At 46.6% G+C, this 17,185-nt stretch overlaps 1 protein-coding gene across 1 annotated transcript in view; it reads right to left on the bottom strand.

Annotated features, from left to right (window-relative positions):
• LOC144164339 (uncharacterized) overlaps nucleotides 1–17,185 on the bottom strand; it is a 72,451-nt gene that overhangs the window by 24,112 nt on the left and 31,154 nt on the right. The window contains exons 4-5 of the mRNA XM_077694847.1: nucleotides 12,298–12,337; nucleotides 6,052–6,227 (exon numbers count right to left, since the gene is read on the bottom strand). Coding sequence (XP_077550973.1) covers nucleotides 6,052–6,227; nucleotides 12,298–12,337 — 216 coding nt within the window. The remainder of the gene's footprint in view (nucleotides 1–6,051; nucleotides 6,228–12,297; nucleotides 12,338–17,185) is intronic.

Consider the following 17,185-nt stretch of genomic DNA (forward strand, 5'->3'; position numbering starts at 1 on the left):
TAGGTACCTAAAAACCTTAGCTGCCCACCTTCGTTGATCCATTGCCCTCAACCTCATCTCAAAGCATATTTTACTTTGAGCTTCTCTAACTTCAAACGACGCCCAGCCCATATCTCCCTGAACTGCTTCGTTAGTTGTTTTTCCATGCGCGCCTAAAGCCAAACGTCCTACCGTTCTCTGGTTTACTTCAAGGCCTGATAGAACGTCTGATTTTAAGCAGAGTACAGCATTCGCAAACGTGAGGCCCGGAACCATTACTCCTTTCCACATTCCTCTTACTACTTCATATTTGTTATACCCCCACAGAGCTCTATGCTTCATTATAGCTGCGTTTCGCTTTCCCTTAACCTTAAGTTGCTCCTCGTGAGTACTTAAGTAGTTATCCCCTTCGTTTATCCACACTCCCAAATATTTATATTCCTTCACTCTAGGTAATTCGCCTTGCTGGATAGACACTACGTCGGTGGTAGCGTCATTGAAAACCATTATTCCTGATTTTTCTGCACTGAAATTTAACCCGAGGTCAGTGGCTTCCTGGCCGCAAATATTTATTAGCCGCTGCATATCGGTTTGGTTATCAGCTAAAAGAACAATGTCGTCTGCGTATAACATTCCCGGAATACGCTGTTGTACCACTTCGCCTTGCAGCATATGGGTTAGGCTAAACCCTACTTGACTTTCTTCCAGTTTCTTTTCTATCCCTGCCATGTAAAGCATGAACAGTATTGGGCTCAAAGGGCATCCCTGTTTCAGTCCCCGATGGATGTTGACCTGCTGGGCGCATTTCTGTCCTTCCCAAGTAAGGTGCACTCTATTGTCTTTATAGATTGCTATAAGGAACTGTACTAACTCGTCATCTAATCCCTGGAGTTTCAGCATTCTCCACAGCCGTTCTCTGTTTACGTTGTCATATGCCCCTTTAATGTCCAAGAACGTAATCCATAGTGGTCTATTTTGTGCTTTCGCAATTTCAATGCATTGCGTTATCACGAACAGATTGTCATCCAGTCGCCTGTCTTGTCTAAATCCATTCTGCAGTTCCCCAAGTATTTCATTTTCTTCCATCCATGCTTGAATTTCTGATTTTATCGCCTGCATTACGAATCTATACACCACTGACGTTACTGTGAGTGGTGTGTATGAATCAATACTGGCTTTGTCTCCTCTGCCTTTATATATTAAATTCATCCTACTTTCTAACCAGTCCTCTGGTATTTGTTTGGTTTCTATCACCTTATCTATTGCCCTCATAAACGATTCCTTACTTTTAGGTCCAAGTAGGTTTATAAGATGCATTGGTATTCCGTCCGGGCCCACTGCTGTCTGGGGGGAAGCCTTTTGCTCTGCTTTTTTCCAATCAAGGTTGCTCAAACTTATTTCCCTTTCCGCAGTCTTTTGTGGCGCTGATGTTATCGGTGCAGGTTTCCCTAACACTATTGTCCTAAAGTTCTCACTAATCACTCGATGAATATGCGCCAACGCGTGCTCTCCTTCTAAATGTTCCCCCTCCTCATCGATCACGAATTTTTGATGGTTATCGTTTTTTGAGCTTAGTGATTTTACATGGTTCCAAAACTCCTTGGATGCGCTTTTGTCCTTCTTCCGTATTTCTGCCATCCATTGTTCGCTTTTCTGCTTGATCTTTGCTTGCACCATTTTCTGCACTTCTAGTTTTTTCCCACGGTAGACATATCCCTCTTTTCCTTCACTACCTCCGGTTCCATACCAGTTCTTTTTGCTTCTCTATGTTCTCTCGACGCTTTCCTTCGCTGGTCAATAGCCTCTTTTATTTCCTTATTCCACCAGCTTCTCGGCTTTCTCTTCCCTTTCCATCGGTTTCGTTCCTTTGCTTCATTCATCTTGCCCTTTATGAATGCAATCATTTCGTCGTAATCCCAATTTTTGCCTGGGTATTTATTGATTTCATCTTCCAATCTATCAGCGATGATCTTTAACTGCTCATTATTCAAATTATTTCCCCTATTGTACCTATTTCTGCATTTGTCCGGGTTGCTCCTCCAAAGTGCAAGCTAAACCGCTTGTGGTCGCTTCCTAAGCTGTCTGTTCCATTTTCATCTATCCTCATTTCCCGCAGCCTTCCGTATACTGTCTCGGATACTAAACTGTAGTCTATGCTGGACTGTCTGTTACCGCTTTCTCACGTTATTTGTCCGTCACACTTGCTTTCCGTGTTTACTATTACAAGCCGGTTTTCCTGGCATAGATCTATCACTAGAGAACCGTTGTGGTCTGTGTATCCATCCAAACCTTCTATATGGGCATTCTTATCTCCAACTATGATTATTTCGCCCGAATCTTTGAAATCGTTTATATCTCTTCTCAAACAGTTTACCATTTCCTCATTTTCCTCCCCAGCACTACTTCCGGTCCACAGATACACCACTCCTAACCATGTATTTTTCCCCTCTATGGTGCCTCTAACCCATAGATGCTCTTTACAACTTTCATGCACTCTCTGCCAGTCGGTCCCTTGTTTAATGAGCATGCCAACACCTCCCCCTTTCTTCATTCCTGTGGTCCTGTTGCAACCTTCCCAGACATAATTGTCTATGATAGGTGGGGCTTCTAGGTCCCGGAGGTGAGTCTCGGCTAAAGCGTACACGTCTATTCCTTCCCGTTCAAGATGCTTTTGAATTTCCACCCACTTATCTGGCTTTCTGCCTCCCTGCATATTTATGTAGCTGATTAAATATTTATTGCATTTGTTTTTCCCTTTCCGCTTACGGGGTCTGTTTTTGTCTTTTTCAGAATTGTTTGCTCCATTGTTTCCACTGCAATGGCTTCTGTCAACGCTTTCAGTTACGTCTGTAGGTTCTCCGTTTAGCTCTAGGCCTGGCTGCCTCCCAGCGTTGAGTGTGCAAGTGTCTCTTGCTTCCCCTTCGTCTCCTAGTTTGTCTTCCTTAGCTGCGCGGGGCCCCCTAAAAAAGCTACCGCTCTCCCACCTAAGAGCCACCCCACCTTGTTTCCTAGCCTGGGGCTGAAGCGAATCCCGTCCCACTGAAAAGCTTGCCTATGTCCGATGCTGCCCACTACCCTGTTCACGTCTATCACTTCAAGCCCAAGTTCCCTGCCGCACCTCACGATCTCGCTGTTAGCAGCGAGTACTACCCGTTCGGTGTGCACGCCCTGCTTCATCACCTCCGGCACGGTGCAGACTGCAATGCGCACATTTGGGGCCGTCGCCCGCAGGTCCTTTACCCCCTTCGCTATCTCCTGGAATTGCATGGGGATTAAACGGGGCTTTTTGCTGTTCGTGAACTGCGCGTTATTGGGTCATTCTTCGCCGGCTTCACGCCCACATTCAGCCCGGCTAGCGGCGTCCGCGCCACCCGGGCACGTCTCTACAGCCTCAATGGGGGACGTTGCATGCACAGGACGTATGCAGCACTGGGTGCAGGCGGCTGCGACTGCTCCATGCCTTCCGGGCTGCCCGCGACACAGTTTGTGTTTGTCTCGTACAAGGAGTGTTCGAGTGGTTCCATAATGTAGGGTGTGCTGCGTTAACGCTGGCTGCGTGAAGAGAGAGGCTGTTCCGTTCATCGGTGTCCACATACACCTACGAGCGAGTAAGAGTTGGTTGTGGCTCAAAAAATGAAAAGGGAGCGCTGCAGTAGCAGTATTGTGTCCAACTGAGCTTAAAAGCATTACCTTGACATCACGCTGTGTTTCGTGCAACGTCTCACAGCCTACCTCTTGCAAGACACAAGTGATTTCGGCAGAGACCAGCTGATTCCCAGCTGCTGTGTTTTGGTAGCGGCAACAGATTGCTCAGGTATGGGAGAGTGCCTTCCCCTTCAGCCACTTGCTGATAGATGTCTCCCAACTAACAATGCACTCACTGCTACGCCGTCGTTGTACATCAATCGTCATGTGCGCGAATACACAATTTCTTTGGAAGCACTTTTTGGCTTTTGTACTGAACAATCCTGCCACGGGCAAGGTGCGGGCACACCTGTGACGATGCCCATCTTTGTAGCCTCTTGGGCTGCAGCATACGCAGTTCGTGCGTCGTGTCGCTTTCTTCGCAACCGCAGCTCCATCGTCCGGTGGTGATGTGGAGTTCTCAAGCGCAAATAAAGTGTCACCACACAATGTCACTGCAATTATTCATATTTGTTGACGCCACGGCCGAGAATCAGGCGGTAATGGCGCAGACAACAGACAGCGGGATCATTTTTTCTTCTGCGAGATGTGGACGCTGTGGGAATGCTCAATTATTCCTGCATTCCTCCAAAGCGGTCCCGCTCTTGCGATGGGTGTCGCAGCACGCATGAGCGGCAGGAGGCGAGACACGGCTGTTTTGTTTTCCCGTGCGCCGTGTAGCTCGCGGGGGCACGCTGCTGTCCATCGGGGGAGCGGAGGAAGTGGGGGGTGGTGTTGCCTTCTGTTTTCTGCCAAAAAACCCGAGGGGATGCTCTCTCAGGTTCGGACCACCGAAGGAGGCAGAAGTAGGCCACCCCCGCTCCGTCGACCAGGGTCCCTTTGTTCTTTGTTGAAGCACCTCCAGCCTGGGTAAGCCTGACCGACCTTTCTATTTTTTATGTACGCGTAATCAGAGTTACCCAGTGTGTTTTGTATGTTTTAGTTAGTCAATAAATGTGTTTGGTAGAGCCCGGATCTACGTTTTCGCCCAAACCTGCCGTGGCCGCTGTCCAGCGCGCCGCGGGTTGGGGTCGCTATCTTTCTCGCGTGGGAGCCGCTAGGCGAAGCCCACTTGCCAGGCTGAGCGAGTAAAGCGACCCCATAACGCGCACGCAGGCACGGCAAGCACTGTTATGTTGGTTTTCAGTGTTGTGAACAGAAGAAATCGCCCACTAAACTTTCATGCGAATACCATCTATAACACAGCCTTCGTACATCCAGCCTTACCCTGCCTCACCCTGGTATATTTGCATTCCCAACACCCCAATCTATCGATACAATGTTGTCTACTGAACCGATCCCTTTACATAGGCATGCTCCATTAGATGACGCAAGACATCTTTCAATCAAGCAACCCCAGGAACCAGTCCAGCAAGATTTCCACAGTACATTAGGTGCATTTAGGCCACCAACTATTAAATATGTTTGGATTGCAATCGTTTCCAGGCTAGAAAGGAGGCTCAGGTTCTGACATTACATTCTTCTGAGTAACAGCCACTAGACAGCTGGAAAAGTAGGTGCAGCCATCTATCCTCGTTAAACATGATGCATTCATTTGGAAAATTTCTTCGTTTAGAGTTTGGGTGTGTCTCTTTGAGACACACACCAGGAGAATTTCAATTACGTCACGTCGGTCTCTCATTAAGCCTCCCAAGTTTCAGTGTACAACAATTCGTACCATTGTGAATGCTCGAAGGAGGATTGTGTTGTGAGAGGATGTTTCAATCTGCACCATTAAATCTGTATTACGGCCAGTGACTCAGTGGACTGGCTGTACTTTTTTTTCCATGGCCAGCCGCACTACTCTTCCTGCTCCTTTAACATCCGAGATGCAGCCAGATGCGCCAAGTATGCTGCCATCCCAGCACAGTAATGCTGATAACATCATAACGTTTCATAAAAATAGATACCGGGGGGAATTCCGGCGCTACTGCCAGCGTTGTGTCACATCTACCTAGTAGGAACATTTCACGTGCTCGAGGCACAGCTCGCCAACAAGTTTAAAAGTTGCCAGTGACTGCAGAGAAACAACAACAGACAGAGACAAGGTCATTAAAAGTTGTTTCATCAATAAAAAAGTGGAGCTCCGAAATATTAATTTGTAAGGTATTACTAAAAAGTTTCATGAAGGCCAACTAAGAAAAGTCACCCTTCTAGGGCGAAAAAATGCCATGTGGTGGCTAGCCGTGCCAAGTAGGAGAGGAACGCTTCCAGCAGCCATGGTGGGCGTGCAATCACGGCAACAACCGATGTCCCTCCAGTATACATTAGAGTGAAGCTCCATGGACGACAGAGAGGCCTCGCAACAACGCAGCATGCTTGAACTGCGACGGGACTGAAGTGGCGGGGGCAAGCAGACGCAGCCGCGCGGTGACCTTGGACGCTCACCGGATGTCGAACTTGGGCTTGACCACGGGCAGGCTGCGCCGGGCGGCTCGTGTCCTGGCCAGCGGGGTGTGGAAGCCGTAGCTGGCCGTGCTGGCCCTGCGTGCCACCTTGGCCGGCTTGGCGCTGCTGCTGCTGCTGCTCGACCCCAGCGGCAACGTTTTGTTCTTCGCCGCCACCTGTAAAGTTCAGAAAGAACGCGCACCCGAAGTATAGTGATATCAAGTGAAAAACACAAGATGGGCGATCTTTCAGGTCAGGTGCGAAAAACTGCAAAAAAGTGGCCGCACTGCCGACTAAAATTCTGGATATCAAGAAAAAATCCGAGATGAACAAACTTTCACGTCAAGCGTGAAAAGGACAAACTAGTGACCGCATCAACACATGAATAGATGATTCGCGTTTGTTGTGTTCACTCATCGGCACTGAAGCCATGGATTTCAGGGGGTGGACGATCTTTGGGGTCTTTTAGTAAACTGAATACTTCACCAGTAAAGGGAGTGGGCACTGTTTCAGGGGAGGGCATTCTCTCAGACCTTTACGGTAGGCCAGCAGGGTGAGAGTTCTTCCATATATGTACACCAATAGCAAAACTCCGCTTCACAACACAGACGGCACGGGCTTTCCTGTTCCGTTAACTGTTCCAGCACAGTACCTCCCCAGTTAGGGACAAAAGCTGGACTTGGCCAAACATTTACCTAACAACACAGCTTAACAAAACAAAGCTTGGTTTTCAAATTAGGAAACTTCTATTAAGTATTGCTGACTTGTGTTTCCACAGTTTTCCTTTTGACTCACGGCAGCAGCCACAAGCATTTGAGTGCTACAACTTTCTGCCGACAGATAACAGGCCAGTCAACTTGCCCCTGTTTGCCCCCAGTGTAAGGGCTGACCACAGACCAGTCTTCAATACACGGGGCCCACGGGGAGATTCGCAACTGGTGTAGTACACTGAGTAACTCTGAGATTGGCACGGTAGGCACAAAGCACCGGCACCCCAGCAATTTCTGAGGCCCCAAATGTGGTTAGGGAGCCAGCAGAACGCATTCAACGCTAACGCCTAAAAGGATAAGATAATTTCCCCTCTCAAGCCTACACTTCAGACACTCCTAACTTTGCTCTCACATAGGTAGGACTATGATGTGAGCTGTACCGTACTCATTCACTTGTGTACAATTGAGCAACACCGTGTGTTAGCTGCATCTATTCAACAACTTTCACACAAAAGCTATCCAAATGATTACAGCACACTAATTTCCATTAATGTATTGGAACACATGTTGTACACCAAACCAAACATCACAAGTGAAATAATTAGCATCAGAATCATACGTCGTACACCACACTATTTATGGCCAGGTCACTGAAATTAGAGCTAGTGCTGGTAACTAAAGCTCCACAGCACAGGGGAGCTTTTATAATAACGCAGTGTCTAGAGTTACGTCCGACAGAACCCAAAATCGAAAACTAGAGTTACGTCCGACGGAACTTTAAGCCAGTTTCTAAAGTTACGTCCGACGGAACTCAGAATTGAAAACTAGGGTTACGTCCGACGTAAGTTTAAGCCAGTTTCTAGAGTTACGCCTGACGTAACCCCAAATTGAAAACTAGGGTTACGTCCGACGGAACTTTAGGCCCGTTTCTAGAGTTACGTCTGACGGAACCCAAAAATGAAAACTAGAGTTACGTCCGACGGAACTTTAAGCTGGTTTCTAGAGTTACGTCTGACGGAACCCCAAATTGAAAACTAAAGTTACGTCCGACGGAACTTTAGGCCAATGTTTTGAGTTACGTCCGGCATAACGTAAAGCACAAAAAATTTACAGCTCTTGAAGACTCTTGAACCAATTTACATGGTTCAAGAGTAATTATAGGGTTGGGTGTCAGTTAATATTTCAACCCGATTAATTGGCATCGATTAATTCGATTATGCATGGATTATTCAACATTATTCGGTTGTGTGGTTTTTTTTAGAAAAAAATGACCAAAAATAATTATGTAGTAGTACATATCAGATCAATATGCTCATACACTTGTTCAGACACATTCTGGATGAGGTAAGTACGTCATCATCACGGCGCATGATGCGGACGCGACGCTTATCAGCTCGTTCGTCACTCACATTTTTTCTAGAAACAGGAACATCAGCTGTGTTAATTCGGGCTTGTTGGTACATACTTAGTTTGATAACAGCGCTAACACAGGACACAGAGAAGGCGACACGAGACTGGGCGCTGTCTCGTGTCGCCCAGTCTCGTGTCGCCTTCTCTGTGTCCTGTCTTAGCGCTGTTATCAAACTAAGGAACATCAGCGCCCGCCATGAGTGCCGATGGCGCCAATTAATCGCGCTTTTCTTACTACAGAAATAGTTTATACAACGGCAAAACGGCATGTATAATTGCCCACTGGTCGTTTTTTGTACCGTGTATATTTGTAGTTTTTATTGGAAATTTTGCCCTGTGGCATGAAGATACACGAGTTGAGATAAGAGTTGTCGATGAAATATTATTGAGTAGCTATTTTCCCGCTATATTGGGTATATATTGAGTAGCTATATTGAGTAGCTATTAGTTAACTGATCTGGCTGATTAATGAAAAACGTATTTTATCAAAGTCGCAGAGTGGGTGGTTTTTACGCCCATTTGTGATATGGAGCAAACAGTCACTTTATATTCAGATGCCAGCAAAATGATATTGAAGTGAAAAGCTGAAATTTTCTCTTGAAGGAAATGGTTCGCACATATTCGTCCAGGCATTAAAAACACCCAAGCTTAATTTTTGCATGTACATTTTACGGAGATTACATAGGTGGGCATGCAGTAGATGGGAAACCACTCAGTAAACTTTATAAATGTGCGGAGATAATTGTTCTGATCTTTCGGTTTGTTATTTACTTGTCGGCGAATTTGAAGCACATTTTTCAAGGAAGCTGCTACAAGGCTGTCTGCCGCGGCTGGTGCTAGCACGCGGGGGGCTGAAGAAGTCTGAAGCGCAGACACCCTTCTCTGATTTGCGGGCGCCGACTGCCGGGTGCGGCGTCCTCTGCTCTTTTGTGATGGTTCCGTGTCGCTTACGGTCCTTCGGCCGATATGCTCAGGCGCCGTTAAGACACGGCCACGGAAAGACTTGCTTAGTATTGCACATGGTGAGCAGCTGCAGGCAAGTTTCTTGGTGCAGTGGCATGGCGGGAGCCCTGCTGGAGAACACCCACGCCCCCAATCAAAATTTCCTGAGGAGGGAAAGGGGGGATGAGGGGGGCCCTGGCCCTTCTGACTACTGGCCTGGGTGGCAGTCTGCATTAAAGAAAAAAAAGTGTCGCCCCTAGTAAAGATTGTGATGTTCGTTTCCTCGAAGTCCGGTGCCGATCAGGAACCCAATCGCCCGGGCTCCAGTTGATTTGGCAGGAGGCTCGCGGGGCAATGGGGTTGAAGTTCTCGGATAGATGGCGGTCGAATTGACGAACTCGAGGCGTTTGGATTTGATGAAGGGAAACGAAGACGTTCTATACAACTATTTACATTAGAATGAATAAGGAAAAACTTCGAAGTTCAAGTTAGACAGTAGCTCCAAGTGCGTACAAGTCACTCAAGCTTTCCATCTCCGTCTAACTATCCTGTGCTCGGAGCGTACACAGACCGCTCAAACGACGACGACGGCCGGGGCTCTGTTCCCGCCGCAGGACACGCGCGGACGTAACTTTAGTTTTCAATTTGGGGTTCCGTCAGACGTAACCCTAGAAACCAGCTTAAAGTTCCGTCGGACGTAACTCTAGTTTTCAATTTTGGGTTCCGTCGGACGTAACTCTAGAAACGGGCCTAGAGTTCCGTCGGACGTAACCGTAGTTTTTAATTTTGGGTTACGTCGGACGTAACTCTAGAAACTGGCTTAAAGTTACGTCGGACGTAACCCTAGTTTTCAATTCTGAGTTCCGTTGGACGTAACTTTAGAAACTGGCTTAAAGTTCCGTCGGACGTAACTCTAGTTTTCGATTTTGGGTTCCGTTGGACGTAACTCTACTGCTTTATAATAAAGGAGAAATATTCGGCAGGAAAATAAGTTAATAATGCGGAAGAAAGAGGTGCGCGATGCTTGTGTGATTCGTGTATGCATCTCTCGAGCTGCTTAACTCGTCGCATGATTTTTGTAGTCACCACAGCTACATTCTACCTTGTTGTGAATAGGGTTGTTCATTTTCGGGTTTTATATTTTTTAGAAAAGGGGGGGGGGGGGTAAAAATTGGGTGCTATATTTCAAACTGATATTCGGGGAGAAATAACGTGTTTTTGTGAAACCACTCAGAAATTTGGGTTTTTTCAGGTTAAATCGATAGATGTACTAAGTTTATTTTAATACAGTCAGTTTATTTTAGAGGGAATCACGAGCTTTTTAACTCTAACGCATTAAAATTGGTGTTTATTTCACGCTGGTAATCGAGGGGACTTCAGTGTTCTCTGGTAAACGCTCTGCAAAATTTGGCATTTCTTTGTAAATGACCAAATAATGACAGCAAATAGCATTGGTAACTTGTAACAAATGAGACATTTCATTCACGAAGAGCTGGTCATCGATTGTTCCCTCATCTTTGTTTACATACATTATTATGATCTGCTTGCGCAACTTACAGGTGTTCATTCGAGGCCTGCCTGATCGCTGAACGTATCTAAACTGGGAGACGGTTTTCTTGACTACGCAGCTTCCAGTAGCTAAGCACAACGATGTCAGTGCACCATTTGCCAGCCCGAGGTTGCGGGTGGTAGAGTCACTCCAATGCTCAATGAGTTCGAAGGTGTGTTTGTGCATTCGCTTCCAGCAAGTACTGGTTGAGCATAATGGAACGTCAGACCACAATTGGGCAGATCGCTGCTTTGAAAACGTCCATTCGGGGAGAAATCAGGTTTGACCCGAAAACGAACGACCCTAGTTGTTAAGCAGGTGCAGCATGTTTCCTGTTTCTGCAGTTTTACGCACTCTTGGAGGCTTCTCGTCGTCCACATGATCAGCTGCATCATCCTCAGCTATCTTGGCGTCCGACAGCATTCTCGTAATGGGAACATCAACATCGTACAGCGCGTACTCCATGCAAATTTACCATTCAGAGCGCGCTCGGCGCATAGTGGGAGCCAACAAGCAACAAGAGAGTGTCCGAGAGGCTACAACGGAAGAAAGATGCAAGATGCCTAACAGACGCCGGATTCCATTGGATTGTATCACGACAGGGATTGAATTGCAAACTCCCTGGCTCCCAATGTTGCCTTGTGTTTAACGAAAACCACAAAATGTGTTTCAACTTTGCGCAATACACTACTTGATTCCTACCATCTTTTTTACATTATTTAAAACTTAAGATAAGTCAAGCGTTTTCAAGGACCGCTCAAAAAATCCAGGACATTCAAGGCCTTAAAAATGACATGTTTCAATTCAAGGGTTTTCAAGGTTTTCAAGGACCTGTGCGAACCCTGTGTAACAATCTCAGAGCAAAAACAGCAGGCTGAGAGCCAGATACTGCGTTTGGGATTGATGCAGTTCAGAAAGCAGGCACTTCTGTCCAGTCAACCGACTCGGGCCACCCTCCCCAGCAATTATGGGGGCCCCATTTTCCCCAATTGAGGAGGAAGGTGGAGGGGAGGGGTAGTGACAGCACGTGCGAAGACAAACAGAGGAAAAGAGACGGCTTCCAAGCTGAGCCAAACATCCTGCACAAGCAACTGTCGAGAGAAGGGACGCCTGGTTGGAAGTGCACACCAAGGGTTCTGGCTGCTTGCTTCCCACCCAACCAAGTTCCGAGCCAACATTAAATGGTTCGGGGAAGCGTGACCCCTTTGGAAGCCTCCTTAGAGAAGAAATGGCTGACTCGAGTGCTCGCCGTACTTCGACACCCCATACCGTTTGTACGAGTAGAAAGGGTACCATCAAGACGCCAGAAGGGGAGAGGGGGAGGAAATTCACCCGTCTACTAGACACTTCGTGCCTCAGTTAACCAAGACCATAATGTTGTCCAGAGCTGCTTGCCTATACATGCATGGCCCATTGTTGGCTTTAGTGTTTCTCCCTTGATGTTTATAGCTGTGTGCACCCTTCTATAGCAATCTGTGCTCACTGTGGACCCCCGATTCTTTTCCCCATGTCTGTGCAAGCCCATTTGGAACACATGGACACTAATTCTCCCAGAGGTGCAAACTTCCAGCTGCGCACTGCACTTTCACAAATTACCCTGGGTAAGTCTGAATTCACTTCTGCAGCCACACTCACCCTCTTGCTTTTGGCGCTGGCAGCCACCCCAACACGTCGCCTGCAACAGGAGGTGGGGAAGAAAAAAGAAAAACACCCCATTCAGCGTGGCAACAAAGACAACACTTGGTCAGTCAACACTGCCCAAACAAGATCCCAGACCATCACTTGATTCTGTCATGTAACAGTGAGCTGGCTATGCCATGCGAAATTGGAAACCATTTCTTTACAAATGACTGAAATGTTTCTGCTGAGCTCATAAAGGAAACATTTGCCACGCAACATTAACATAGAAAAAAGAACACCGGGTTTACACAAGTCCAAGAGCCCGGTCTTCCAGCCATTTGCATAGTTTAAGAACTTACACTCTCGAAGTTTTCCCACAGGGCATCTCTTGGCATGCTGAGAACAAACACGGATTGCCTTTTTGTCTGTGCAGCACGATTTTGAAGTTCAGGACACACCACTTCACCCACACCTTTTATTAGCTATGCACTAAACACCGGCTCCAGACATCTTGGGAGGGCCGAACCCCTCCAACTCAGACCGAGGAAGTACTGGCGATGCTATCCTCCTTAGTGAGGTGAGGGTGACCTCCATGCGTCTCCCTTCTCCCCCCACAGGGGTTCGGGGATGTATGCGGGACACCACCGGAGACACTGCCTTCGAGACGGGCATCGCACGGTACGTAAATGCCTTTTGGCCACTCTTGGCCATTGCTCCCCACAAGCATGGGCGACGGCATTTACCGTGTTTATTTGCGCATGCCTCGATTGCGCCAGTGCGTTATCTAGGATGTCCGGTGAGTCTTTGGGCATACTCCACGCTTTTTGGTGGGTTGCCCACATCTGCACTGTGACGGCTCGCGCCGTCTAAGGTTAGCGGACGAGCCAAAGGCTTGAAATGTAGAGCAGCCACACTGAGCCCCTTCTCTTATCTCAGCGAGCGTCACGGCGGTGCATACGCACGCGGACACCAACTCGGCAGACGCTGACGGATGTTTGCCCCAGAGCCTAGGTGCCTAGTGCAGTGCAGGGCTTTGTGTTGTGGTCGTCCACGTAATAAACGCCTGTACTATAAAAGTTATCGCTTCCCTTCGGAGTGACTGACAGACATATACGAGCGGCGAGAGCCGTCGCTCGCTCTCGAACCCATTGTGGGCAGAGTCTCTAGGCACTTCGGTGCTGCACGAGAGAAGCGAGAATAACGACAGCGCGTTATTCTATTCCTTAATGCCAAGATAACGCCCACAATCCTCACGTTCTGTAACGAGTGGACATTAAAACTATGCAAGAGCTGTGTTTTATAACACAAATGTTGGCGTCATAACGTGCACATAACGTTGGCGTCATAACGTGTGGAATATTTTGGTCAAATAAGCACCTGGAATTTTACACTTGAAAGGTCGCATTTCCCACAGCTCTATTGCACAACCTGGTTGATAAGCTTTTGAATGTGTCTAGAAATGTGCAAAATGTTGCTGTCAGACCTGTACACATTTATTTGCCTTTTTTATCACACTTAACCCTTTTCACTGTACAAGCAAGTGCATTGAGCATACTTTCCCATTTCAATCTTGCACAATTACTCATGAAAGTTTCCACTGTGGCGTCTACTCTGGGACCTTGTATGCTATCACGAGGCATTGTATTGCGTAGAAATAAGGATTATTATTGTTACTGTTACATGTGGCCAGCTCATCAAAAGATACTGGTCGCAACAGTTGGTAAATGTTTGCAATGGGACAGGCACATTTTGTATTTTCTTTGTAACTAGGAAACTATAAAAAGAACATCCCACAAAAATGACCTTTTGGAAATTTGTTCACTCCATATCAAGCTCAGCAAACACCTGTAGCTTGCTCGTGTTGTACCCTAGCTGCCTCAGACCCAGAGGCTGTGCTCGCAAAAAGAGGAGTTAAAAAAAAATGCTGAGTCAGATACGTTACGATCTAATTGCGCTCCTGCACTGTTCAGCTGAGCACTCCTCCTTGGTTTTGCTCAGAAACTGCAAATGGTTCAGAATACACGGTCTGGATACGCCAATGCTGCCACCTTCAACATGCATCCGTTGAGAACATTAAGAATAATAGCCCCCACCCCAGACGTCCACGTTTCTTGCACAGCCTACACAGCCCGATTCAAAACGCCGCATTCTCAACCTTTAGCCCGATGCCTTTTGTTTAAAAAAGATGCTGTCATCACGCAGCTTCTTCCTCTATTATCGCCATCAGTTGCATGTGCTCGTATTATCCTACTACTATGTATATTTTATTGGCGCAAGGGCGTCTGAGGCCAAAGAGCGCCAAGACAATGTTTGTTTTGTCACATTTGTTAAAATGCCATGGCGATGATTGTGATGTACTTGATAAAAATAGTGTATATATGGGTGTAAAGGGCCCTTACTCTAAGAAGCGAAGATGAGTAAGATGAGAGGTAACAGTGACCATGTTTATGTGTGTGCTGGGAGCGCCATAACATAACAGGGATGGCGGTGACGTCCCTGGCACGTTATGAAAATGCTCAGAACCGCCCTCACTATTTGCATTGGGTGGCCCTGATGTCACACATGGTATGAGATGAGTGCTAAAAATCCAATGTCAGCGAGATAGGCTAAAAGGCGTTCACTTCTAATCGGGCGTTGATCAGATAAAAACAAGGATGGGTGTAAGGGTATCGTGTAGGTGTATAGTTCTGGGAAGTGTCGTTTCCTTGCGTCATGGTATGCCAAGCATTCAATCAATACATGGAGGACTGTAAGTCTTCGTCCGCATTTCTCACAAGATGGTGGTGGGGTTCCGTTTAAAAGATATGAGTGTGTAGCGTGTGTGTGACCTATTCTTAATCTGCATATTGATATTTCTGTGAACCTGTTCCGTTTCTCTGTGTTGTATTTCCCTATGTGTGGTTTTATAATGTGCAGTTTGTTTTCGATTTGTGTGCTCCACTGTACCTGCCAGCGCCTCCGAAGCATACTCCGAACTAGTGGTTTCTGGTCTAGGTAGGGCACATGTGGGATATCTACAACACTGCGGAGAGCCGCCACAGCAGCATTCTGGTCAGCAATTTCATTGCCCGAAATTCCGCTGTGCCCAGGTACCCAGCACACTACTACAGTCAATTTTAGAGTGTAAGCAGACATTATGGATTTGATAAGACGGTTTAAAATAATGTTTCTCGTTGGTTTTCCTGAATGGAGAGCTAATACTACACTCAGGGAGTCTGTAAAAATAATGGAACTGTGTATTCTGGTTTCTGTAATGTGTTCCACAGTGGTTAAAATGCCGTGTGCCTCAGCTGTAAAAATACTGGTATTTTTGTTCATTGTCTTTGTGATAGCAAAGTTTGGGCCTTGTGCAGCGCATGACACAGAATGGGCGGACTTGGAGGCATCTGTGTAAAACGTTGTGTAGGGATATTTGTGTCGTAGATGTAGGAAGTGCTGCAAGATGAGTTCTCTTGGTGCAGTTCTTTTGTTAATGGCTCTAAAAGATAAATCACAAGAAATCGGGGACATTTCCCAGGGAGCAACGAGGTCTGTGATCGAAGTTTTGTAAGTCTCGCTAAAAGAAACCCCAAGCTCTTCAGCGTGCACTTTCACTCTCAACGAAAAAGGCATAGATATAGAGGGCCGACTGAGAAACGAGTGCATGGCAGAGGTGTCATTGATAATAAACGAAGAAGGGCGATTTTTTATGGATGTTGCCTTCATGGCATACAATAGATCTGTGTATAAGTGCTGGTCTTCCAGGCACCACTGGTCACATTCCACATATATGCTTTGTGCAGGACTCGTTCGGAAGGCTCCTGGCGAAAGGCGAAGCCCCAGGTGCAGAACAGGGTCAAGCATTTTTAAAGCGGTTTTCGAAGCTGACCCGTATACTACGCTCCCATAATCCAACCGCGACTTCACTAAACTGTTGTAGAGACGCAGCAGGCACATCTTATCTGCGCCGTAGGAGTGGTGGGATAGGACTCTTAGGATATTCATTGCATTTATACATTTTATTTTGAGTAGCTTATTTATATGTGGAATAAATGACAGCTTTCATCTAGCACAATCCCTAAAAACTTGTGTTCCTTCTTCACAGGCACAGCCACTCCACTGAGCTGGACGGTGGGCTCAGGGTGAATACCACGCCTCTTGGAAAATAAGACACACGTGCTCTTTTGAGGATTTATCTTAAAGCCATTTTCGTCGGCCCATTTTACAAGCCTGTTTGTGGCAAGTTGTAACTGCCGTTCACAGATAGACAGGTTACAGGACCGGAAACTGATATGAACATCATCCACGTAAATGGAGTAAAAAATGGTACGGGGCAGAGCTTTTCCAAGTGTGTTCATCTTAGCTATAAAAAGTGTGCAACTATGGTAAGTACTCCACCCTGAGGAACGCCATTTTCTTGCATATACAGCGCGGATACTGCAGCCCTGACCCTCACTATGAATGTTCGTTCAGACAAATAACTTTCAAGAGAATTAAGCATGTTCCCACAAATTCCTAAAGATTTCATGTCTCGCAGGATGCCGTAGCGCCAGGCAGTGTCATATGCTTTTTCTAGATCAAAAAATATGGACATACAAAACTGTTTGTTAATAAAGGCATTTTTCACATAGGATTCAAAAGCGACAAGTTGGTCTGTTGTTGATCTGCCCGACCGAAAACCTGCCTGGCAGCTGTCCAGAATACCATTGTATTCCAGGAAGTATAGTAACCTTCTGTTGATCATTTTTTCGAACAGCTTGCACAAGCAGCTGGTCAGGGCAATTGGATGATAACTTGAAACACAGGATGCATCCTTTCCCTCTTTCAGCAGTGGCACAACACTAGCCTGTTTCCATGCCTTAGGAAAGTGCCCAGCACGCCATATTTTGTTAAATAAAAACAGGAGAGTATTGATTGTGTCTGT

This window comes from Haemaphysalis longicornis, unplaced genomic scaffold (assembly GCF_048455015.1).
Source record: "Haemaphysalis longicornis isolate Haplotype H1 unplaced genomic scaffold, Haemaphysalis longicornis Haplotype H1 scaffold_1, whole genome shotgun sequence".
Lineage (NCBI taxonomy): Eukaryota > Metazoa > Arthropoda > Arachnida > Ixodida > Ixodidae > Haemaphysalis > Haemaphysalis longicornis.